The sequence below is a fragment of the Salvelinus fontinalis genome, chromosome 21 (assembly GCF_029448725.1).
Source record: "Salvelinus fontinalis isolate EN_2023a chromosome 21, ASM2944872v1, whole genome shotgun sequence".
NCBI lineage: Eukaryota > Metazoa > Chordata > Actinopteri > Salmoniformes > Salmonidae > Salvelinus > Salvelinus fontinalis.
Window position 1 is genome coordinate 8625261 of NC_074685.1, and position 26750 is coordinate 8652010.

A 26750-nucleotide genomic window follows, 5' to 3' on the forward strand; every position below is an offset into this window, starting at 1 on the left:
CTTATATGTCGTTAAGTCGACTTGGATATATTTAGTTTGTTTGTTTATTTATGGTTTGGTTTAATTCTCTGTTTTCTTGAAGCTCGTCCATCACTCCAGTGCCTCTGCAGGCCTCCACACAGTGATTAGTGGCCAAACTCGCCGGGAGCTGCTTTGTGGCCATCCCCTTATCTCGCCGGAACAGAGCTTGTTGGTGTTGTTTTGTCAAGTAGTAAAATACGGAGATCTATTGCCACATCGCTTTAATGATCTAATTTTCTCCCTGCTTTTATTTTCCTTATGTGTACAGTTACTTTAAAGATTAGAGCAGAGGCAGGCAGGCTCTCTCTCTCTCACTCTCTCTATGTCTCTCTTGCTTTCTCTCTTTTTCAACACTTCATTTGTATACCTTTGTGCTGTAATCCTCCTGCAGTCTTTCTCACTAAAGCGTTAGATAATTCTGAGTGACAATGCACCGCTACCAAACAACACGCAGAGGGAAAGCAATTTCTTATTAATCTATTTGTCACCTATTTCAGTGTGTCTCGAGCTACGTCTGTCACTTAAACGTCTAGAATCAGATCAGTTGGCTTCTCAGTGTAATGAAAACAGATAGAAATGTTGGGGATCAACGTGTTTCTTCCCGGCTTCCAGAAATACCAGGCGAAACTGCAGTGCCAAAGAACACAATCCCGACACAATGAGGAGCCCAGATCACAGAGCATTATCCAGGGAAGTTCAGCTGGAGTCTTTCAAAGAGAGAGAGAGAAGGCTGAGAGGGAGTTAGAGAAAAAGTCATAGAGGTAGACAGAAAGAGACAGTGAAAGAGATAGTGAAAGAGAAAGTGAGAGAGAGCGAGAGAGAGTGCGAGAGCGAGAGAAAGAAAGAGAGTGTGAATACATGGTCCTCTATCCAATTCATTTACCACCACACTTGTCCTTATCCTCTTGGCAAAGAAAAGATTGCTGCTAGCTGACACATAATAGAAAGGTCACGTTCCTATGACGACAGAGCACTTGTCAACAGATTCTATCATGGATTCCAAGCCAACACCACTTTCTTCAACAGCCTTTCTAATCCAGCCTCACTGATATGGCTTCCACTTTTAACTGCTGGACATTCACTGAAGCAATGCAGGTTATGTGCTACTCCTCTCCAATCCTCCAAGCTCAAGGGTGCAACAGGCAGCTAACATCCCTGATCCAGAACCAGCCACCTGTGCCTTAGTGCCTGACATGGTCATGGTCCATCTCTCTATCTACACCAGGCCATGCTGCTAACCCAGAAAACCAAGAGGGACATGTCCCCAAGAGAGGTATATTTCAGAATGCCAAGAGAGGGACATGCAGTTCTATCCTTTATATGGCTGACCTCAATCGGGCCAGGGAGCATGTGGCTGGTGCAGGAGAGCAGGCTACGACATTAACCTCAGGAGCCAAAGGATTAGATCCCATATGTGTTCAATCTCCATCTCGATCCTCCGAGGGCTCTCCTCGAGTGGGCACCAGTCAAAGGATTATGTGACTGGTTCTACACTGTATGACATAACCAAAGGATCACTTGTGGGTCTCATCTCCATCCTTCATTCCTATAGGGCTCGCCGAGAAGGGGCACCAGTCTAGGAAGAATGAAATTTGATTGGATAGTAAGTAATCTTTCAGCTCATGAGCCTGAGATTCCCTGGGGGCATCAAACCAGGTGGTGAGTTCAGATCCAGCCCAGCTCTCTGCCATCGGGAGAGATGGTGGGGAGGGATGGAGGGAGAGATGATCATTAAGAGCTTCACTTGACATGAACGCCATCACAGAGTGTGCCATCACCTCAGCTTGGCAGGTTCTCACCTAAATAGGCTGGACACAGAGAGAGGGAGAGAAAGGGGGAGAAGGAGAGAGAAATGGATATGGAGGGAGAAGGGAGAGAGGGAGCATACTGGCAGGAGAGAAAGGGAGAGGGGAAAAGGAGAGAAAGAAACAGGAGAGAGAGGAGGGTAAGCACAAAAGGATGAGGGAGAGAGTGGGAGAAGTTTCAGTATACATCCTCTGCAGTAACGTTCCTGCCAAGCTTCCTGGACAGGCTGCCTCTGCGCTGGATGTGAGCCCTAGAACGTTCAGGACAAACCTTCACCCATCACCCTGAATGGAGTCCTAAACTCAGCAAAAAAAGAAACGCTTTTTCAGAACCCTGTCTTTCAAAGATAATTCGTAAAAATCCAAATAACTTCACAGATCTTCCTTGTAAAGGGTTTAAATACTGTTTCCCATGCTTGTTCAATGAACCATAAACAATTAATGAACATTCACCTGTGGAACAGTCGTTAAGACACTAACAGCTTACAGACAGTTCGCAATTAAGTTCACAATTATGAAAACTTAGGACACTAAAGAGGCCTTTCTCCTGACTCTGAAAAACACCAAAAGAAAGATGCCCAGGGTCCCTGTTCATCTGTGTGAACGTGCCTTAGGCATGCTGCAAGGAGGCATGAGGACTGCAGATGTGGCCAGGGCAATAAATTACGATGTCCATACTGTGAGACGCCTAAGACAGCGCTACAGGGAGACAGGACGGACAACCAATTGTCTTCGTCGTGGCAGACCACGTGTAACAACACCTGCACAGGATCGGTACATCCGAACATCACACCTGCGGGTGTAAAGGTTGTCAATGTCGTTCTCCTCCTCAGACGAGGAGGAGCATGGATCGGACCAAGATGCGGAGTAGGAGGTATTCATGATTTTAATGGCAAACCAACAAACACTACAAATTAACAAAACAACAAACGTGACTAACCTGCAACCGTCCTGTGTGGCCCAAACGCTAACACAGGAAACAAACACCCACAAAACACCAGTGAAACCCTGGCTGCCTTAGTATGACTCTCAATCAGAGACAAACGATACACACCTGTCTCTAATTGAGAATCATACCAGGCCGAACACAAAACCCCACATAGAAATAGAAAACATAGACTTCCCACCCAACACTCACGCCCTGACCAATAAAGACATATAAAACAAGAGAAAACAGGTCAGGAACGTGACATAACCCCCCCCTTAAGGTGCGAACTCCGGGCGCACCAGCACAAAGTCTAGGGGAGGGTCTGGGTGGGCATCTGACCACGGTGGTGGCTCAGGCTCTGGGCGAGGTCCCCACCCCCCCATAGTCACTCTCCGCTTCCGTATCCCCCTCCCAATGACCACCCTCCAACTCAACCCACCTAAATGAAGGGGCAGCATCGGGATAAGGGCCAGCACCGGGATAAGGGGCAGCAGCTCCGGGAGAAGGGGCAGCAGCTCCGGGAGAAGGGGCAGCAGCTCCGGGAGAAGGGGAAGCAGCTCCGGGAGAAGGGGCAGCAGCTCCGGGAGAAGGGGCAGCAGCTCCGGGAGAAGTGGCAGCTCCGGACTGAGTGGCAGCTCCGGACTAAGTGGCAGCTCCGGACTAAGTGGCAGCTCATGACTGTAGGGCAGCTCATGACTGTAGGGCAGCTCATGACTGGAGGGCAGCTCATGACTGGAGGGCAGCTCATGACTGGAGGGCAGCTCATGACTGGAGGGCAGCTCATGACTGGAAGGCAGCTCATGACTGGAGTGCAGCTCATGACTGGAGGGCAGCTCATGACTGGAGGGCAGCTCATGACTGGAGGGCAGCTCATGACTGGAGGGCAGCTCATGACTGGAGGGCAGCTCATGACTGGCGGGCGTCTCTGGCAGCTCCTGACTGGCGGGCGTCTCTGGCAGCTCCTGGCTGGCGGGCGTCTCTGGCAGCTCCTGACTGGCGGGCGTCTCTGGCAGCTCCTGACTGGCGGGCGTCTCTGGCAGCTCCTGACTGGCGGGCGTCTCTGGCAGCTCCTGACTGGCGGACGTCTCTGGCAGCTCCTGACTGGCGGGCGTCTCTGGCGGCTCCTGACTGACGGACGGCTCTAGCGGCTCGTGGCAGACGGATGACTCAGATGGCGCTGGGCAGACGGATGGCTCAGACGGCGCTGGGCAGACGGATGGCTCAGATGGCGCTGGGCAGACTGATGGCTCAGATGGCGCTGGGCAGACGGATGGCTCAGATGGCGCTGGGCAGACGGATGGCTCAGACGGCGCTGGGCAGACGGGCGGTTCAGGCGCCGCTGGGCAGACGGGCGGTTCAGGCACCGCTGGGCAGACGGGCGGTTCAGGCACCGCTGGGCAGACGGCAGACTCTGGCCGGCTGAGACGCACTATAGGCCTGATGCGTGGTGCCGGAACTGGAGGTACCGGGCTGAGGGCACGCACCTCAGGGCGAGTGCGGGGAGGAGGAACAGGGCTCTGGTGATGCACTGGAAGCCTGGTGCGTGGTGTAGGCACTGGTGGTACTGGGCTGGGGCGGGAAGGTGGCGCCGGATATACCGGACCGTGAAGAAGGACACGCGCTCTTGAGCACCGAGCCTCTCCAACCTTACCAGGTTGAATGGTCCCCGTAGCCCTGCCAGTGCGGCGAGGTGGAATAGCCCGCACTGGGCCATGCAGGCGAACCGGGGACACCACCTGTAAGTCTGGTGCCATGTACGCCGGCCCGAGGAGACGTACTGGAGGCCAGATACGTTGGGCCGGCTTCATGACATCCGGCTCGATGCCCAACCTAGCCCTCCCAGTGCGGCAAGGTGGAATAGCCCGCACTGGGCTAAGCACGCGTACTGGGGACACCGTGCGCTTTACCGCATAACACGGTGTCTGACCAGTACGACGCCCTCTCACTCCACGGTAAGCCCGGGGAGTTGGCTCAGGTATCCAACCCGGCTTCGCCACACTCCCCTTTAGCCCCCCCCCCAAGAAATTTTTGGGTGAGCCTCTCGGGTTTCCAGCCACTCTGCCTTGCAAGCGCCTCATAATGCCGCCTCTCCGCTTTCGCTGCCTCCAGCTCCGCTTTGGGGCGGCGACACTCCACTGGCTGTGCCCAGGGTCCTTTACCGTCTAGGATCTCCTCCCAAGTCCATTCCTCTTCTCTCCATTGCTTTGGTTCTTGCCGTCCTTCTCCAATCCGCTTGGTCCTGGTTTGGTGGGTGTTTCTGTAAAGGTTGTCAATGTCGTTCTCCTCCTCAGACGAGGAGGAGCATGGATCGGACCAAGATGCGGAGTAGGAGGTATTCATGATTTTAATGGCAAACCAACAAACACTACAAATTAACAAAACAACAAACGTGACTAACCTGCAACCGTCCTGTGTGGCCCAAACGCTAACACAGGAAACAAACACCCACAAAACACCAGTGAAACCCTGGCTGCCTTAGTATGACTCTCAATCAGAGACAAACGATACACACCTGTCTCTAATTGAGAATCATACCAGGCCGAACACAAAACCCCACATAGAAATAGAAAACATAGACTGCCCACCCAACACTCACGCCCTGACCAATAAAGACATATAAAACAAGAGAAAACAGGTCAGGAACGTGACAGCGGGACAGGTACAGGATGGCAACAACAACTGCCCGGGTTACACCGGGAATGCACAATACCTCCATCAGTGCTCAGACTGTCCGCTATAGGTTGAGAGAGGCTGGACTGAGGGCTTGTAGGCCTGTTGTAAGGCAGACCAGACAGGACTGGCAAAAAGTGCTCTTCACTGACGAGTTGCAGTTTTGTCTCACCAGGGGTGATGGTCGGATTCGAGTTTATCGTCGAAGGAATGAGCGTTACACCGAGGCCTGTACTGTGGTCTGGGACGGTGTGTCACAGCATCATCGGACTGAGCTTGTTGTCATTGCAGGCAATCTCAACGCTGGGCGTTACAGGGAAGACATGTGGTACCCTTCCTGCAGGCTCATCCTGACATGACCCTCCACCATGACAATGTCACCAGCCATACTGCTCGTTCTGTGCGTGATTTCCTGCAAGACAGGAATATCAGTTTTCTGCCATGGCCAGCGAAGAGCCCGGATCTCAATCCCATTGAGCACGTCTGGGACCTGTTGGATCGGAGGGTGAGGGCTAGGGCCATTCCCCCCAGAAATGTCTGGGAACTTGCAGGTGCCTTGATGGAAGAGTGGGGTAACATCTCACAGCAAGAACTGGCAAATGTGGTGCAGTCCATGAGGAGGAGATGCACTGCAGATACTGACTGTTACTTTGATTTTGACCCCCCCGTTGTTCAGGGACACATTATTCCATTTCTGTTAATCACATGTCTGTGGAACTTGTTCCGTTTATGTCTCAGTTGTTGAATCTTGTTATGTTCATACAAATATTTACTCATGTTAGGTTTGAAAATACATGCAGTTGACAGTGAGAGTACGTTTCTTTTTTTGCTGAGTTTAGAATGTTCAAGATAATCTACCTCTATGACCCCCACTTAACATCACTGGCGCACTCTCATTAGCTGTACATTACCATATCAGACTCCATTACACCCACAAAGTAGATTATGTTTTTGGGGTGTTTTTAGAGAAGAAAACATTGCTATATTGGCAAATTGTGTGTGTGTGTGTGTGTGTGTGTATGTGTGTGTGTGTGTGTGTGTGTGTGTGTGTGCGTGTGCGTGTGCGCGTGTGCGTGTGCGTGTGTGTGTGTAGTGTTTAGAGTAGGTCACCGGACTCGCGGACACTCTCTCTTTCTCCTTCTCTTTAAGCTGGGTAAAGTTAAAGCTTGTCTGTTCACGTATTGCTTTCATGCCCATTGCACGGCAGTCATGTCAGTTAGAGGCCTCCATGGGACTTAAAGTTGTTTGTGTGAGACGGCGGCTATCTAGTTGAAATAGAGTTGATTAATTAGTTTGGAGAGAGTCTAAACCCTTGATTGATCGCAGGACTCCTCTACCGTTCATCAAATGTCACTGGGACGTCAGGCATCTTGGCAGAGAATTTGTCTGTCCCTGGAAGGGGGTCAGTGGAGTTCAGGTTGAGCACATCACTTATAACAGACACACAGAGATAGAAAAGGCACATTCAAAACACACACACACACAGACACACAGACACACACACACGCACACATAAACAACACACACACTCACTGCGTGCACATTGAGTGGAAGCAGAAAACAATGCCGTTCTGACTCACAGAACTGGCTGGTAGTGCTCTGTTATCGCTTGTCTGTTTCTCTCCTGTGACAAACCCATTAATAGTAATCCATGTTAATGGTACAATGGCATATGTGACTCGTTTCAGGAAGTGCCTATGTCGTGCGTCACTAGTTCACAGGAGAGCCATTTGAACGTAGACTTTTTTATGTTTTGGCAGAAATGTCCTCTGGAACATGTGAACTTTCATGTACATTAATAACAAAAGTGTATGCCATCTGTAAATACAAATAAAATTGTTAAATTACGAGCCTAGTTGGTTTAGCCACAGAAAAGGAATACAACCTTGCCTCTGGCCATGATAGTCTGAGATTATTTTTTATTTCTTATTTTACTAGGCAAGTCAGTTAAGAACAAATTCTTATTTTCAATGATGGCCTAGGAACAGTGGGTTAACTGCCTTGTTCAGGGGTAGAACAACAGATTTTTACCTTGTCAGCTTGGGGATTCAATCTTGCAACCTTTCGGTTACTCGTCCAATGCTCTAACCACTAGGCTGTCCAGCCGAATGACTGGGCTGGACATGCCGAGAGGTGAGTTTGAATTGGTCTGCCATGTAGCACGCCTCTGTCTATCACATGAGCTGGTCATTATGCAGTTCTACTATCTTTCAAAAAAAGATATCACGTAGTAGAACTGCATAAGTGCTGTTCTCCACTTTCTGGAAGACAAAGTTTTGAAATCAGTGGAATTAGAGTATGATAGCTAGATGGAGTATGACAGGAGATCGAGAAAATTCTGCCGTTTGATTGAAAACATGCAGACGGAGTCGAAAAGAGCACACACAGAAGGCTGTGGTATAAAACATCTTCAAACTAAGGGCAACCATGGCATCCATGACAGAGAGGGAGAAGTGTTCATCCATGTATACGGGTAAGATAATCTAGATAGCTACATTTTCAGATATTACACGTTTCTAATTTAGTCAGAAAGTCATTTTAAGTTAAAGTTAACTCACCACCACTAGTGAGCTGTGGAGCTTCTCAAATAAATGTATCTTCACCTCAAACAGCAAGTAAACAATGTCTGTTTTTAGAATCAATTGAGAATGACAATAGTTCCTCAAACTATTTGAAAAATATTTCCAGGTCTCTCCCTTTGATAACCACTCGGCATGAAAGGGAAAAATGTAATACCTGATTACCTCTTATCCATTGCACAACCAGCCTACATCTGTGTCTGTCCCAAGGTCACTGGCGCGGGAAACTCTGAGGGCCCAGAATATGTTATACAATGTTTTAAGTTGGCTAGCGCAAGTTTCTGGGCGACCAAGTTGATAGTTGATAGTTGATATAATGTTTCAAGTTCGTTTCAGACATGCCATGTGTATAGCTGATGTGATTTATAGGATATTTATTTTTATCAGGATATTTTCTACCTGCAGGCTGCAATGTTTTTATGTGTTGGATTTATGTAGGCTTTTTTTTTTACATAGATGGCAATAAAAGTTACAGATTAGTAGAAATGGTAAGACAAATTGGCCCTCCAAATGGAATAGCCTATTACGGTAACTTCAGGAGCATAACAGCAGAATCTGCCAAGTCCAGCATCAGCATGAGAAGGAGGGTCGGGAACAGTTTTTTTCCTGATGGTTATGCTATTTTGATCTCTGGCTCCCTCTTCAGTCATTTGTGTTTCTTAGTTATTTAATCAAACAGCATGCTTAAAGCATCATATCGTTGATTTTATTCAAACACATAGTGTGTTTCTATATATGGGAAAATACACATTTTACAATTTCGACCAATCGATTGGTCAAAAAAAGATTACTCTTGTGTCACGACTTCGACAGAGGCAGGCTCTCCTTCCCGTGCGGGTGGCGTTCGGCGGTCGTCATCACCGGCCTATTAGCTGCCACTGAACCTTTTCTCCCCCTCCCTATGTGGTTATTGGATTCACCTGTTGTGTATTAGGGTTAATTAGTTGGGCTTATTAGTCAGCCGGCCCGCACGTTTCTTTGTGTGGGATTGTTTGTTTGTAAGTAGTGGTGTTGTTTTTGTGCTACGTGTTTTCTGGACTGTGTTCCTTTCCCCCCCGTGTCTGGGGTTGGTTAAGTAGTACACCCAGTGTGTTTGTAGGGTGGCCTAGTTTGCCCGTGTTCATTAAAGAACATTTTGTATTGGCACCTGCTGTTTCCTGCGTTTTGACTCCACACTCCGACACCCAGGCCTTACATCTTGGCAACAAAGATTGTTTTGGGTCAGGGAAAGCCCTAGTAAAAAATACAGGAAATTAGCTTTAGATGCCCCAAATATTTCTGAGGGAGGAGTCCCAGACCCCCTGCCAGGTTATGTCCCCCCCACTTCTAAAACCAAACTTGTGCCCCTGAAATATGACACAAACCGTACTAGGTGAAACACCTCTTCAACATCATCCTATAATGCTCTTCAAAATTCCTACAAATATCCTAAAGCAGTGCAAACCTGTGGCCTGTCACACAGTAAATAACATTAAAACTCTAGACAAACTGTAGGATCAGAGGAGGTCAACCATCAACCCATAAACCCAGTCCATCAGACCATCAACCCATAAACCCTGTCCAACAGACCATCAGCCCATACACCCACTCCATCAGAACATCAGACCATAAACCCAGTCCATCAGACCATCAGACCATAAACCCAGTCCATCAGACCATCAGACCATAAACCCAGTCCAACAGACCATCAGCCCATAAACCCAGTCCAACAGACCATCAGCCCATAAACCCACTCCATCAGACCATCAGCCCATAAACCCAGTCCAACAGACCATCAGACCATAAACCCAGTCCAACAGACCATCAGACCATAAACCCAGTCCATCAGACCATCAGCCCATAAACCCAGTCCAACAGACCATCAGCCCATAAACCCTGTCCCTCAGACCATCAGCCCATACACCCAGAGAGCAGTCATCCGGCACTGGGCAGTGTGCTTGGGATGATAAAGGCTGGTCCTCCAAATATCAGATGTGACTTGAGGTGAGGAGACGTGTGTGTGTGTGTGTGTGTGTGTGTGTGTGTGTGTGTGTGTGTGTGTGTGTGTGTGTGTGTGTGTGTGTGTGTGTGTGTGTGTGTGTGTGTGTGTGTGTGTGTGTGTGTGTGTGTGTGTGGTCAGACTGCAGCCTCGGGTACCACGTACCACCCACAGGATCACCTTCTGACATCCACTGCAGCCCTGACAATACCAGAAGAGACCAGAATACATGACACACACAAATACACTCAAAACACACTACCTCAGCCAGCCACAGACTGATAGTGGAGGTTGCACTGCTGCAGCACAGACCTAGGTTCAAATATAATTTGACTGAGCTTGCCTTTTGCAATAGCACAAATAGAGACGTCCCAAAAGTACAAGCCCAGCCCAACTGTCACTCCAGGGAGGCTAAGCAAATGCTCAAAGCATTTTTTAAGATTTCAAATAGTTTGAACCCACGTCTGCTGCAGTATCATTCACACTGTGGCATATTATGCTGTTTCGTATTGCCTTACTGAGAAATGTCTGCCTCGTTTATAAAAGTGCACTGCTCTTTTTATTGCTGCAATCAATCTTGAATGATGGATGCTTATCCATCTCCTCTTAGCATAATGATTATTGTTTCATTTTTACATATTTCCACAAACAGCTTTTTATTGAGTCTCTCACCTCACCCACCTATAACTCAAGATGTTGTATATTTCAGGGAAAGTTTTCCAATGTGTTGTTTTATTAGAGTCTATTTGGGCTCCCTGGCTGCTGATCATGTTGTATGCTGTGAGTCTGCTGGTTTGAAAAGTGGTTGGAATGTGTGTGTGTGTGTGTGTGTGTGTGTGTGTGTGTGTGTGTGTGTGTGTGTGTGTGTGTGTGTGTGTGTGTGTGTGTACGCATGGCTTGGTGTGTCCGTGTGTGTGTGTGTCTGTATGTCTGTGTGTGTGTGTGTGTGTGTGTGTGTGTGTGTGTGTGTGTGTGTGTGTGTGTGTGTGTGTGTGTGTGTGTGTGTGTGTGTGTGTGTGTGTGTGCGTGCGTGCGTGCGTGCGTGCGTGCGTGCGTGCGTGCGTGCGTGTAGCTCTTTGAAGTGGTGTTAATGTGCTGTAATGAGGGTAATTACAGCCAGACTCCCACTGTGATCTCTGTGGGCTACAAGATCCTCGGCCCTCGCACTTTACCATACATACACACACACACACTCTCTCTCCCTCACACACTCACCCCAACGTGGACCCTCTCTCTCAACGTGGACCCTCTCTCAATTGAAATCCCACACAGTAATGATAAGAGGGTCTCTCTCTCTGTCTCTGTCTCTGTCTCTGTCTCTCTGTCTCTGTCTCTCTGTCTCTCTGTCTCTCTGTCTCTCTGTCTCTCTGTCTCTCTGTCTCTCTGTCTCTCTGTCTCTCTGTCTCTCTTTCTCTCTTTCTCTCTGGGAGGATGTGAGATAGCTAAAAGCATGTCTGTTTGTCTGTCTCCCTCCTGTAGAGAGGTTCCTGGGAAACCATCTCCTGAGCTACGGCCAGCTCCTTTCCCTGACCTTCACGGCCGAGGCCCAGTACCTCCTCCCTCACAGTGTCACAGTGCTCCTGGAAGGATCGGGAACCACCCTGTCAGCTGACCTTTCACCCCAACATGGACCTGTCCACCAGCCGGGCCTCGCTCCCGAGCACACCTTCACTCTCAGGTAAACCTGTGTAAGGCGGTAACATTAGCTGAAGTGTGCATATGTGAGTGTGGTATACGTGTATAGCATGTGTGCACGTGTGTATGACATAGTACAAGGCTACTACCACTGTGCTACTATACATGATATTACACATGTCACACATACAGTAGAGTCCTGAACCTCAGGCTGTGTGAATGAACAGTACCATCTTCATGGCAATATGATCCCTATCTGGATTGAGATACTATGGAATCTGCCTTATGGCTTTGTGTCAGACATAGTCGTGTCCTTTCTGGTTACTGTGCACAACTAAAGGTGTCCATCCAAAACAGTTCATAACAGTTTGTGCATATTTTATGACGATATTTGGTGTAGTTTTTTTTCTGCTGTTCGTGCAAAACGTGTTTTTTTTTAGCCAAGCCGAAGTTTGGAGCCAAAGTCTACACACCTTTATCGGTCATGGGTCAACAGTAAAGATTCTTCAATTAAGTGTTTGTTGTCATTCAATAATAGACTACTCTTTTTCATGCAATTTTTTTCCCTTGAGAAATACTGCACCAATCATCTTAGTTAGATGTAAAATTGCGCGACTAAGATATCCTATGCAAAAAATAAATAATGAATGACAGACTTCTTGAGTTATCTTAGATACATTTTGACTACTTTTTCAAGCAAAAGTATTTTTAGGGAGTAGGCGAGCACATTCATTCAGTTCACCTAGCCAAGTTCGACTAGGCGCCAGCCAAACCGAAGCATGCGGAAGACTTAATGAGTTCTCCCCTGCCCCCCAGCCCTTGTTGAAGGGGCAGTTTGGTTCCCCCCTTAAAGCAGCAGGGCCTGGGGACAGGAGTGTCATTAAGTGGGCCATCTATGGAGACAGGCTCCACACACGTCATTAGAGAGACAGATATCTGTCCCTACACACCCTCTCACACACACACACACACACACACACACACACACACACACACACACACACACACACACACACACACACACACACACACACACACACACACACACACACACACACACACACACACACACACACACACACACACACACACACACACACACAGCATCCCCTCCTGCTGGAGCTCTCTTCCTGGCTCCAAACGGTTGACCTGGATCAGCTGGGAAGTGGAGTGGTGTGTGTTTGTGTGTGTGTATCCATGCCTATGTTTGTGTCATTTGACTGCAGACAATAACACAACACACACTTCCCCATCCCTTGGCTATGTACTCTGAGTGACAGATAGCATGCTGTATGTTATGACTGTGAGCCTGCATGTGTTGTGTGAATGTGTTGAATGTATTAGCCAGGATAAGTGGCTCTGTGTTTCCAGCAGACACCAGGATCATTTATAATCACAGGGAGTAGGGGGTGGATAGGGGTGTTCAGAGACTGACGGGGTGGTTGATGCCCACATGTTAAATAGTGTTGGAGGAGTTAGCCTTTGTTGTTCTCCATTACAGTGCAGACTGTAGGGAGACACAACGGGTGGATACTTTTCGTTCTAAATGTGTAAACATGTTTGTGTATTCTGGTTCTCTTCTCTTCATCTTCATCCTCTATTTTCTCATCTCCTCCTCATCGCTCTCTCCTCTCTGCCCCTCTGTGTCTCTATCTATCTGTGTATGTGTGTGAATGTTTGGTATTACTATCCTTGTTTATGACCAGAAGTCCTCACAGGGATGGTAAAATAAGGAACATTTGGGGTCATTTCGCAGGTCCCCACAAGGAAAAAGGCTATTTTAGGGTTAGGGGTTAGAATTGGGATTAGGGTTAAGGTTAGGGTTTGAGGTTAAGGTTAGGGTTAGGGTTAAGGTTAGGGTTAGGATAAGGGTTAGGATTAGGTTTAGGGTTAGGGAAAATGGGATTTTGAATGGGAATCCGTTGTTTGGTCCCCACAAAGATAGTAAAACAAACACGTGTGTGTATGTTAGTGTCTGTCTATGTGTGGGCTCCCACCACACACTATGCACAGACCTCCAGTGGATTCCTGGTCACCTGATGATGTTCCTCTCATACTAGCATTCCTTAATTACTGTCTCAGTGTCTCTGGCTCTGCCCGGCTCTGATTAGAACCAAAATGGCCACTGCTCCATAAGGAAGACATGGCAGAGAGTTCTCTCACTTTCACATCAACCCCTGCTTATCGCTACACAGCAGCAGAGCAGCAGCTCCATTACGGGGGGCTGTGAGGCTGTGTTTCTAATTGTCTCCCTTTATAACTATGGCAGTCTAGGGGCCGGGGAACGAGGACCTCTGTAGAGGGGGAGAGGTCTGTGTGGTCCATAGACTGGACACATTTTTTCACATACAGAGGAAACGTAATATACTGTCAACACTAACTCATAGACACAGAGGACATATAGCGGATATACCTTGCCCAAATATAACACATTCACACACAGGACAGAGTAGGAGCTGTATGTCTAACGGACAGCTTCCACATTCCCGTTACTAACACAAACATCCCATGCTACATTTCAGACGGAGGACATAAGATAAGACTGATGCATTTATTCATTCCTACAAACATACTGCATGTAATAATAGTGTACAAACATGTTGCGGGCCTCGGTAATCATAGGGGCCTCAGTAAACGTAGGGGCCTCAGTAGGGTTAGGGCCTCAGTAATCACAGTAATCATATGGGCCTCAGTAATCATAGGGGCCTCAGTAAACGTAGGGGCCTCAGTAATCATGGGGGCCTCAGTAAACGTAGGGGCCTCAGTAATCATAGGGGCCTCAGTAAACGTAGGGGCCTCAGTAATCATAGGGGCCTCAGTAAACGTAGGGGCCTCAGTAATCATGGGGGCCTCAGTAATCATGGGGGCCTCAGTAATCATAGGGGCCTCAGTAAACGTAGGGGCCTCAGTAATCATGGGGGCCTCAGTAAATGTAGGGGCCTCAGTAATCATGGGGGCCTCAGTAAACGTAGGGGCCTCAGTAATCATAGGGGCCTCAGTAATCATAGGGGCCTCAGTAAACGTAGGGGCCTCAGTAACCGTAGGGGCCTCAGTAAACGTAGGGGCCTCAGTAAACGTAGGGGCCTCAGTAATCGTAGGGGCCTCAGTAATCATAGGGGCCTCAGTAAACGTAGGGGCCTCAGTAAACGTAGGGGCCTCAGTAAACTTAGGGGCCTGTGTTATATAGCTGTGTTTGTGTTTGTTTTCCTCCAGACTTCACAAGGAGGAGACGAGGCTGAGGCCTTCTATGTCTGCCTTCCAGTTCCACCATCTTCTCTTCAACCTCACTGCTATACAGATCAGCAACGCAGGAGGACACAACTGTAAGTGTGTGTGTGTGTTTACATGCGTGCATGTGTGTATAAGTGTGTGTGCATACATGCAATGGGTACACGTCAAGCTAGCATGTTGTTCATTATTTGTGCCTCCTGTACCCTATCACTAATCAAAGTAAAACAAATCCATCAGAAGAGTCATTGAGCTGGATGTGGTTCCTCTCTACCCTGTCAGTTCATTAATTAATGGACAGCAGTCTGCTTCCTACTACTTGCTCTCAACCGGCTGCCCTCTCATTGGCTCCGGCCTCTTCTGGAACATCTCAGAGTAGAATCTGCGTGGTAACACCCCTTGGCCTCGTGAACATCAGCTGTCAAGTTATTTCACTGGCAGGGGAAGTTCAGTACCAGAACTCTATCTCACTTAGTAACACTGCCTCAGTCACTCTCATATGAACCACATGCACCCACGTACGTACGAACACACATACACACACACACACTCTTTCTAGTTTATACACACAACCACTTTGAGACTATTAAATGCAACAGAGGCACCCACGCACATTTTCATTACCAGTTAAGGCCTACTTTATATCGCTGAGTGTTCAACACACGCTTGCTCTCACTGAAGCATTGAGTTGTGCCAAATTCATCTATGCAAGAGCAGCAGGACTTCTGCTCACAGATATTGCTTGTCTGTACTTCCATATCCTCTGCTCTTTAATGGAGTGGGTGGGGGTACAGTCTGATTCTCTCTCTCTCTCTCTCTCTCTCTCTCTCTCTCTCTCTCTCTCTCTCTCTCTCTCTCCTCCTCTCTCTCTCTCTCTCTCTCTCTCTCTCTCTCTCTCTCTCTCTCTCTCTCTCTCTCTCTCTCTCTCTCTCTCTCTCTCTCTAGGTCAGTGTACTGAGAGGATGTGAGAGGCATTACATTAGATTGGAGCACACAGATGACAGAATAGCTGTTAAAAGTCACAATCTATCACTTTAGTTAAAGCCACACACACCATCTCTCACATTGGGTCAAAGCCACACACACATTCACATACGCACTATGTGCATGCACACGCACACATTCACACTATATACACATGGACAATATACACAGTCTCTCTCTCACACACACACACACACACACACACACACACACACACACACACACACACACACACACACACACACACACACACACACACACACACACACACACACACACACACACACACACACACACACACACACACACACACACACACACACACACACACGCGCGCGCACACACACACACACACACACACACACATTCACACAGCCTCTTTGTGCATTGCGGAGGAAAACACTGCTAATGATTTGTGTTCGGTCTCAAAAGAATTCTCAAACAGTGTTAGTGCCTTATCTCCGCAGGCCGCCAAGCAAATGCTAATATGAAAATCCCACAAAGTGCAATTTCGCCTTTTTCTCCCTCCCTGCACCAAAAAACAGATTAAGACATTCATTATTATTTTAATGACAGGATTGTCTGTAGGCGAAGGATGTCACATTGTTGGGTGAGGATCCTGTGTGACAGCTGAGTAGTGTTGAAGATGTAAGGTTAGGGTAGGAGGCTTCCACACAATCAGTAGAGGGAGAGGTGTGCGGGGTGGAGGGAGAGTCAGTAATCCCAGTGGGTGCAGGCTCCCCCAATACCTCCACTTTTTCTTCTCTTCCTCTCCTCCTTTCCTCCTCCTCCTCCCTCGCTCCACTGCTCTGATTTATACATTTGTTTTATCAGAGATTCTCAGAGTGAGGTAGATAGGTGTGTGCCCACATTTATATCACAAGAGTGCATGTATACACACACACACACACACACACACACACACACACACACACACACACACACACACACACACACACACACACACACACACACACACACACACACACACACACACACACACACACACACACACACACACACACACACATTTAACTTGGTTAAATTCCTAAATTAATCTTGTTTCTGATGATAAAACTCAGTATTAGTGGACCATTGTCCTCTGGATGTGAGAGTAACCTTTTGAAGACGTTTGAGTATTCATGACCTCTCCAGATTTGGAGATAAAGTATTAATGATCTCCATCCTCTCTCCCTAGACACGTCCCAACTCTCAGGGGTAACCCTGGCTTCCGCTGCCCCCTTCTCCAGTCCTGTTACCCCCTCTACCCCCCCTGTTCCCTGGGTAGAGGTGTGTACATGCCCTCCTGGATTTGGGGGTCAGTACTGTGAGCTCTGTGCCCCAGGATTCAGCAGAGAGGTCCCTAACGGAGGACCCCTGTCTCCCTGTGTGCCCTGCACCTGCCACCAGCATGGACCCTGCCACCCTGAGAGAGGTAGGAGAAGTCTCTCGTGTTTTTCTTTTTTTCTTGTTCTCTCATTTTCTCATTCCCTCTGTATACCTCTATTTCTCTCTTCTCTTAACCTCTTCTTTTTCCTTCTCCCCCCTTTTCTACTCGACTTTCCCTCTCTCTCAATTCAATTCAATTCAATAGACTTTATTGACATGGCAAGTTAAATGACTTACATTGTCAAAGTATACATATAACAAAAATGGTGGAACCAACAGCAATAAGAATAATAGTAGTGCGAATGGGATTACCATTAACAGCAACCACAACAATAATATTAATGGGAATAATAATAATACATCAAAGCAATAGCAGTAGACCAGTCTCAACATGACTGAGAAGCTACATGACATGGTATGAGAGCCAAAATAAAACTAAATGGGAAATATTATTGACATTACATAGCACTTTTCACTGGCTGTCCCTCAGGTTGTGGCAGGAGAACACATTTAGTCTTTTCACCAAATAAATATTAGATCTTTGTCTCTATCTCTCTTCTGGAGCAGAGTGAGCACAGCCTGTCCTCTCTGGGCAGCCAGGTTTGCATGTGACGATCAGTCTCTATAGCCAAACTGTGCTCACTGTGTCTGTACCTAGTCAGTGTTTTCCTCAGTTTTCGATCAGTCACAGTGGTCGATAGTCTGCCACCATGTTTAGATGTGTCTTTTTCTTTTTTCTTTGTGAGGAGTTGGTTGGACCAGATTTTCTGAGTGCTGTCCTGAGGCTCTATGGGGTTGGTTTGGGTTATTGAACTGAGCTTCGGAACCAGCTGACTGATGGGACTCTTTTCTTGTTTCATCTTGACATTGTAGGGATGTGTAATGAAATGTTTAGGGGTCACTTGTTTGGCTCTTTCTTCTATTTGAATAAGGAAAGCGTATTGGCCCAATTCTGCTCTACATGCGTTATTTGGCGGGTTTCTTTGCACTTGCAACAGAGTCTTGCAAAACTCTGCATGCAGTATTTCGATTGGATGTTTGTCCCATTTGGTAAATTCATTATTATTGAGCGGACTCCATACTTCACTGCCATATAGAGCAATTGGTTCTTTTGCCAGATTCTAATTAGAATTTCGATTTTAATATTCCTTTTAATGGCATAGAATGCTCTTCTTGCTTTGTCTCTCAGCTCATTCACAGTCATGTGAAGCTACCTGTGTTGCTGATATTTAGTCCTAGATACGTGTCGTTTTTGGTGTGTTCTAATAGAACTGTGTCCAAATAGAATTTATATTTGTCATCCTGATTTCCGGGCCTTTTATGGAATATCATTATATTCAGTTTCTTTAAGTTAACGGTCAGAGCCCAGGTCTGACCGAACCTGTGCAGATGATCTAGATGCTGCTGTAACCCCTCCTTAGTGGGAGACAGTAGCACCAGGTCATCTGCGCATAGCAGACACTCGATTTCAGTGTTGTGTAGGGTGAGAACAGGTGCTGCCGATTCTTCTAATGGTTTTTTAGATTGATTAATGTAGATGTTAAATAGTGTTGGCCTTATTGGGCAGACCTCTTTCACTACACGTCCCTCAGAGAAGAAGTCTGTTTGCTTGTTGCCAATTTTAACCACACATTTGTTTTTAGTGTACATTGATTTAATAACATCATATGTTTTCCCTCCAATACCACTTTCTATTAGTTTATAAAAAAACTTGAATTGAATCAAATGCTTTCTTGAAGTCTACAAAACACAAGTAGATTTTGCCTTTGTTTTGGTTTACTTGTTGTTATTTAGAGTGTGCAGGGTGTAAATCTGGTCTGTTATACGATAATATTTTTTTTAAATAATAATAATAAAATGTAAAAAAAATCAAATTTGGCTTCCGCTTAGGACGTTGTGTTAATCAGGGAAATTATGTAGTCTGCAATTTATGATACTGCAGAGAAATTTCCCTAAATTGCTGTTAACGCAAATTCCTCTGTAATTATTTGTGTCAAATTTGTCAACATTTTAATAGACTGGTGTGATCAGATCTTGGTTCCAAATATCAGGAAAAATACCTGAAGTGAGGATAATGTTGAAGAAATTGAGTATAGCAAATTTGAAGTTGTGGTCTGTATCTTTGATCATTTAATTTAAAATACCATCAGCACCACAGGCCTTTTTTGGTTGGAGAGTGCATAGTTTTTCCAATAATTATTTTTCTGTAACTGGGGTATCCAAAGGATTCTGATAGTCTTTGACTGCTGATTCAAGGATTTGTAATTATTCTTGTATATCATTTTGTTCTGGGCTCTTTGTTAAATTGCTGTAGAAGTTTGCAAAGTGATTTCTCCACATACAGTGTGAAGAAACAGTATGTGAACCCTTTGGAATTACCTGGATTTCTGCATAAATTGGTCATAAAATTGTATCTGATCTTCCTCTACGTCACAACAATAGACAAACACAGTCTGCTTAAACTAATAACACACAAACTATTAATTGTTCATGTCTTTATTGAACACACCGTGTAAACATTCACAGTGCAGGTTGGAAAAAGTATATGAACCCTGTAGTTTTCTGTAGTTGCGGATCAGACCTGCACAACAGTCAGGAGGAATTTTGGACCATTCCTCTTTACAAAACTGTTTCAGTTCCACAATATTCTTGGGATGTCTGGTGTGAACCGCTCTCTTGAGGTCATGCCACAACATCTCAATCGGGTTGAGGTCAGGACTGACTGGGCCACTCCAGAAGGCGCATTTTCTTCTGTTGAAGCCATTCTGTTGTTGATTTACTTCTGTCTTTTGGGATGTTGTCCTGTTGCACCACCTAACTTCTGTTGAGCTTCAATTGGCGAACAGATGGCCTTACATTCTCCTGCAAAATATATTGATAAACTTGGGAATACAGTTTTCCGTCGATGACAGCAAGCTGTCCAGGCCCTGAAGCAGCAAAGCAGCCCCAAACCATGATGCTCCCTCCACCATACTTTACAGTTGGGATGAGATTTCGATGTTGGTGTGCTGTGCCTTTTTTTCTCCACACATAGTGTTGTGTGTTCCTTCCAAACAACTCAACTGTAGTTTCATCTGTCCACAGAATATTTTGCATCCACCTTGGAACATCCAGGTGCTCTTTTGCGAACTTCAGACTTTTTTTTGGACAGCAGTGTCTTCTTCTATGGTGTCCTCCCATGAACAACATTCTTGTTTAGTGTTTTACGTATAGTAGACTCATTAACAGAGATGTTACAATCTTCCAGAGATTTCTGTAAGTCTTTAGCTGACACTCTAGGATTCTTCTTAACCTCATTGAGCATTCTGCTTTGTGCTCTTGCAGTCTTCTTTGCAGGACGGCCACTCCTAGGGAGAGTAGCAACAGTGCTGAACTTTCTCCATTTATAGACAATTTGTCTTACCGTGGACTGACTTTTAGAGATAGTTCTGTAACACTTGCCAGGTTTATGTAGGGCAACCGTTCATAATCTTAGGTCTTCTGAGATCTCTTTCGTTTGAGGCATGGTTCACATCAGGCTGTGCTTCTTGTGAATAGCAAACTCTATTGTGAGTGTTTTTTATGGGGCAGGGCAGCTCTACCCAACATCTCCAAACTCGTCTCTTTGATTCGACTCCAGGTTAGCTGACCCCTGATGCCAATTAGCTTTTGGAGAAGTCATTAGCCTACGGGTTCACATACTTTTTCCAACCTACACTGTGAATGTTTAAATTATGTATTCAACATAGACAAGAAAAATACAATAATTTGTGTGTTATCAGTTTAAGAACATTGTGTTTGTTTATTGTTGTGACTTAGATGAAGATCAGATCAAACAACGTAAGATTTATGCAGAAATCCAGGAAATTCCAAAAGGGTCAGACACTTTTTCTTGCCACTGTATCCCCATTTTGGATAGCCAATTCCTCATGATGAGGTTTGTTTAATTTATTCAAATTCTCCCAGAAGGGGTTTGATTGTATGGATTCCTCAATTATGGATGTATGATTTGATTGTATGGATTCCTGACTTCTAATGTGCTGTTCCTTTTTTGTTCTTATGTTGCGTTTGTATTGCTTCAGTGTTTCCCCATATTGAAGGCATATATTTTTGTTGTCTGGGTCTCTGTGTTTTTGAATAGATATACAGCTGAAGTCGGAAGTTTACATACACTTCAGCCAAATACATTTCATCTCAGTTTTTCACAATTCCTGACATTTAATCAGAGTAAAAATTCCCTGTCTTAGGTCAGTTAGGATCACCACTTTATTTTAAGAATGTGAAATGTCAGAATAATAGTAGAGAGAAGGATTTATTGCAGCTTTTATTTATTTTGTCACATTCCCAGTGGGTCAGAAGTTTACATACACTCAATTAGTATTCGGTAGCATTGCCTTTAAATTGTTTAACTTGGGTCAAATGTATCGGGTAGGCTTCCACAAGCCCATGATGTCAAGCAAAGAGGCACTGAGTTTGAAGATAGGCCTTGAAATACATCCACAGGTACACCTCCAATTGACTCAAATGAGCCTTTCAGTAGCCTATCAGAAGCTTCTAAAGCCATTACATAATTTTCGGGAATTTTCCAAGCTGTTTAAAGGCACATTCAACTTAGTGTATGTAAACTTCTGACCCACTGGAATTGTGTGTGATACAGTGAATTATAAGTGAAATAATCTATCTGTAAACAATTGTTGGAAAAATGATGATGTCATTGATGGAGAGGATGGAGCGATGGGAGAGGAGTGGTCTCCCAACGCCCCCTTCAGCTCCCCTGCAGATGACACAACCCACTCCTCCAGTGTCATCGGCTGGGACCAGCACATTGCGTCTCACCCCCCCGAGGGAGTACGATGGAGCAGCGGCTGGATGCCAGGGATTTCTGCTCCAGCTTGAGCTCTACCTGGCTACCGTGCGTCCGACTCCCTCGGGTGAGGAGAGTGTAAGCCTCCTTGTCTCCTGTTTGTCGGGTAGGGCCCTGGACTGGGCCAACGCAGTCTGGAACAGCCCAGACTCGGCTCGGAACCACTACCCGGAGTTCACCCGCCGGTTTCGAGCGGTGTTCGACCACCCACCGGAGGGCCGAGCGGCGGGTGAGCGTCTGTTCCACCTCATACAGGAGACGAGGAGAGCCCAGGAGTTCGCTTTAGAGTTCCGGACCTTGGCTGCTGGTGCGGGGTGGAATGACAGGGCCTTAATAGACCATTACCGTTGCAGCCTCCGGGAGGACATCCGCCGGGAGCTAGCTTGTCGGGACACCACACTCTCCCTCGATGAACTGATCGACATGTCGATCCAACTAGATAACCTGCTAGCTGCCCGCGGGCGTTCAGAGGGGGTCCTGTCAATTCCACCTCCCAGCCCTCCCGCTCCAACTCCGATGGAGTTGGGAGGAGCTGCATCTAGGGGGACCCTCTTGCACCTACTGTGGCCGGAGAGGACACACTTCGGACCGGTGCTGGAGGAGTCCATCTGGGAGTCGGGATGGCAGGCGGAATACTCCTCGGCCACCTCAGGTGAGTAGGCACAAGACTCACCCAGAGCTCCCTGTTGGTCACATGTTTTTGGTTATTTTTTTCTCTGCGTTTTTCCCCTCTCTTCAGCATAAGGCGCTAGTCGACTCAGGCGCAGCTGGGAGTTTTATGGATTGCGGACTCGCCCGTAAGTTGGGTATTCCGCTGGTGCAGATAGACCCACCTTTCCCCGTGCACTCCTTAGATAGCCGACCGTTAGGGTCAGGGCTGGTCAGGGAGGCCACGATTCCGCTGGACATCGTAACACAGGGGGATCATAGGGAGCAGATCAGTTTTTACCATATTGATTCACCTGGGTTTCCAGTGGTGTTGGTGGTTCCCTGGCTAGCCATTCACAATCCCCTCATTTCCTGGAGACAGGGAGCTCTTCAGGGGTGGTCAGATGAGTGTTCAGGTAGGTGTGTGGGAGTTTCCATCGGTGCCACGTCGGTGGAGAGTCCAGACCAGGTTTCCACTGTGCGCATTCCCCCAGAATATGCCCATTTGGCTATCGCTTTTAGTAAGAAAAAAGCGACCAAATTACCACCTCATCGACGGTGGGATTGCGTGATAAACCTCCAGGAGAACGCTGCACTTCCCAGGAGTCACGTGTACCCATTGTCACAGGAGGAGACGTTGGCTATGGAGACATATGTCACGGTAGCTCTGGGACAAGGGTTCATTCGGCCCTCCATGTCACCCGCCTCCTCGAGTTTCTTTTTTGTGAGAAAAAAGGAGGGAGGACTGCGTCCGTGCATTGATCTGACATACAAATCATTAAAATCCAGACAAAAAATATTTACACGAGAAACCACCTAATATCACACAGTCAAACTCTTCAGTCATTTAGTAAAATCACCATTCTGCGATTTCTCACCGTTAAACATCGCACAGTGTTTCAACAAGGGCTCTTTACGTCATCGTTTTAATCTGAGCAGTCAACACCCAAATGTTTTTCTAAAGTCATCGTGCATTGGTCTAAATTCAATCACAGTGGGATTTAGTTATCCACTACCTCTCATCGCTACGGCGATGGAATCATTCCACAGAGCGCGTTTTTTCACAAAACTGGACCTCAGGAGCGCGTATAATCTGGTGCGTATTTGGGGAGGAGACGAGTGGAAAACAGCGTTTAGTACCACATCAGGCCACTATGAGTACCTCGTCATGCCATATGGGTTGAAGAATGCTCCAGCCGTCTTCCAATCCTTTGTAGATGAGATGCTCAGGGACTTGCAGGGGCAGGGTGTGGTAGTATATATTGATGACATCGTGATCTATTCTGCCACACGCGCCGCGCATGTCTCCCTGGTGCGCAGGGTGCTTGGGCGACTGCTGGAGCATGACCTATACGCCAAGGCTGAGAAATGTGTGTTCTCCAAACCAGCCGTTTCCTTCCTGGGTTATCGCATTTCCACCTCGGGGGTGGTGATGGAGTGTGACCGCGTTAACGCCGTGCGTAATTGGCCAACTCCGACCACGGTAAAGGAGGTACAGCGGTTTTTAGGGTTTGCCAATTACTACCGGAGGTTTATCCGGGATTTTGGCCAAGTGGTGGCGCCCATTACCTCACTGCTGAAGGGGGGGCCGGTGCGTCTACGGTGGTCGGCCGAGGCAGATGGAGCCTTCAACCAGTTGAAGGCAAGGTTTACTGAGGCTCCCGTGTTGGCGCATCCGGACCCTTCGTTAGCGTTCATAGTGGAGGTGGATGCATCCGAGGCTGGTGTTGGAACCGTGCTATCACAGCGCTCGGGCACGCCACCGAAGCTCCGTCCCTGTGCTTTCTTTTCTAAGAAGCTGGGTCCGGCGGAGCGGAACTTTGATGTGGGGGACCGGGAGTTACTAGCTATGGTAAAAGCCCTGAAGGTGTGGAGACACTGGCTTGAGGGGGCTAAATACCCTTTCCTCATCTGGACTGACCACCTCAATCTGGAGTATATCTGAGCGGCGAAGAGACTGAATCCGCGACAAGCTAGGTGGGCCATGTTCTTTACACGCTTTAGATTTATGATCTCTTATCGACCAGGTTCCCTCAACACTAGGGCCGACGCGCTGTCTCGTCTCTATGACACGGATGACCGGCCCATCGATCCGACTCCCATCCTTCCAGCCTCTTGTCTGGTGGCCCCGGTGGTATGGGAGGTGGACGCGGACATCGAGCGGGGGTTAAGGGTAGAACCTGCACCGTCCCAGTGTCCGACTGGCCTTAGGTACGTACCGCTTGGTGTCCGTGATCGATTGATTCGGTGGGCTCACACACTACCTTCTTCGGGTCATCCAGGGATTGAGAGGACAGTGCGGGGTCTTAGGGGGAAATACAGGTGGCCCACCTCGGCTAAGGACGTGAGACTCTATGTCTCCTCCTGCTCGGTATGCGCACAGAGTAAGGCTCCTAGGCACCTGCCGAGAGGGAAGTTACAACCCCTCCCGGTTCCACAACGGCCATGGTCTCATCTATCGGTAGATTTTCTGACTGATCTTCCCCCGTCTCAGGGGAACACTACCGTTCTGGTCGTTGTGGATCGGGTTTCTAAGTCCTGTCGTCTCCTTCCATTGCCTGGTCTCCCTACGGCCCTACAGACTGCGGAGGCTCTATTTACCCACGTCTTCCGGCACTACGGGGTGCCGGAGGATATCGTATCTGATCGAGGTCCCCAGGTCACGTCCCGGGTGTGGAGGGCGTTTATGGAGCGTCTGGGCGTCTCGGTCAGCCTTACCTCTGGGTATCACCCCGAAAGTAATGGGCAGGTGGAAAGAGTGAACCAGGAAGTGGGTAGGTTTCTGAGGTCGTATTGCCAGGACCGGCCAGGAGAATGGGCGAGGTACGTCCCGTGGGCAGAGTTGGCCCAGAACTCACCCTGCCACTCCTCAACTACCATGTCGCCATTTGAATGCGTACTGGGGTACCAGCCGGTCCTGGCTCTGTGGCATCAGAGCCAGACCGAAGCTCCTGCAGTGGAGGAGTGGGTACAGCGCTCTAGGGAGACCTGGCGGGCAGTCCAGGACTCTCTCAGGCAGGCCAGTGAACGGAAGAAGAAGAGCGCTGACCGCCACCGCAGTGAGGCCCCTGTGTTCGCACCAGGGGACAGGGTCTGGCTCTCGACCCGAAACCTGCCCCTCCACCTGCCCTGCCGGAAGCTGGGGCCGCAGTGTGTGGGGCCATTTAAAGTCCTGAGGAGGATAAACGAGGTGTGTTATAGATTGCAACTCCCTTCTTACTATCGCATTAACCCCTCGTTTCATGTGTCTCTCCTCAGGCCGGTGGTAGCTGGTCCCCTTCAGGAAGGTGAGGTACCGGAGGTCCCTCCGCCCCCTCTGGACATCGAGGGGTCCCCGGCGTACACAGTACGAGCTATTCTGGACTCGAGACGCCGGGTGAGGGGCCTGCAGTACCTCGTTGACATCGATTCTCTCCTTTTTGTTTCTGTGAGTTTGGGCTGATTGGATGCACCTGTTTTGCCGGCCAACTAGTACCTCGTTGACTGGGAGGGGTACGGTACCTCGTTGACTGGGAGGGGTACGGCCAACTAGCTGCCATCGATTCTCTCCTTTTTGTTTCTGTGAGTTTGGGCTGATTGGATGCACCTGTTTTCCCGGCCAACTAGTACCTCGTTGACTGGGAGGGGTACGGTCCGGAGGAGAGGTGCTGGGTACCGGGGAGAGACATTTTAGATCCTTCCTGGTTGATTCTTGGTTGATTTCCACCGTCGCCACCCGGATTGTCCTGCGCCTCGCCCTCCGGGTCGTCCTCGAGGCCGGGGTCGGCGCGCTGCAGGAGCCGCGCGTCAGAGGGGGGGTACTGTCACGAATCCCGCCGAAGATGGTGACTCTTCCTGTTCGGGCGGCGCTCGGCGGTCGTCGTCACCGGCCAACTAGCTGCCATCGATTCTCTCCTTTTTGTTTCTGTGAGTTTGGGCTGATTGGATGCACCTGTTTTGAGTTTGGTTTTGTGGGTAGGCTATTTAACGGCAGTAGGCCCGCTGGCTTTTGTGCAGGCTTGTTTCTCTGTTATTTGGTGTTGGATTGTTATGTGGATTTTAT

The 26750-nt window shown here is 47.8% G+C and overlaps 1 protein-coding gene across 1 annotated transcript in view; it reads left to right on the forward strand.

Annotated features, from left to right (window-relative positions):
• The window catches only part of LOC129818119 (laminin subunit gamma-3-like), a gene marked incomplete in the record, with an annotated part of 223721 nt that overhangs the window by 86525 nt on the left and 110446 nt on the right, over window positions 1-26750 (forward strand). The window contains 3 exon segments of the mRNA XM_055873714.1: window positions 11461-11659; window positions 14830-14939; window positions 17027-17263. Of these exon segments, the coding sequence (XP_055729689.1) occupies window positions 11461-11659; window positions 14830-14939; window positions 17027-17263 (546 nt within the window).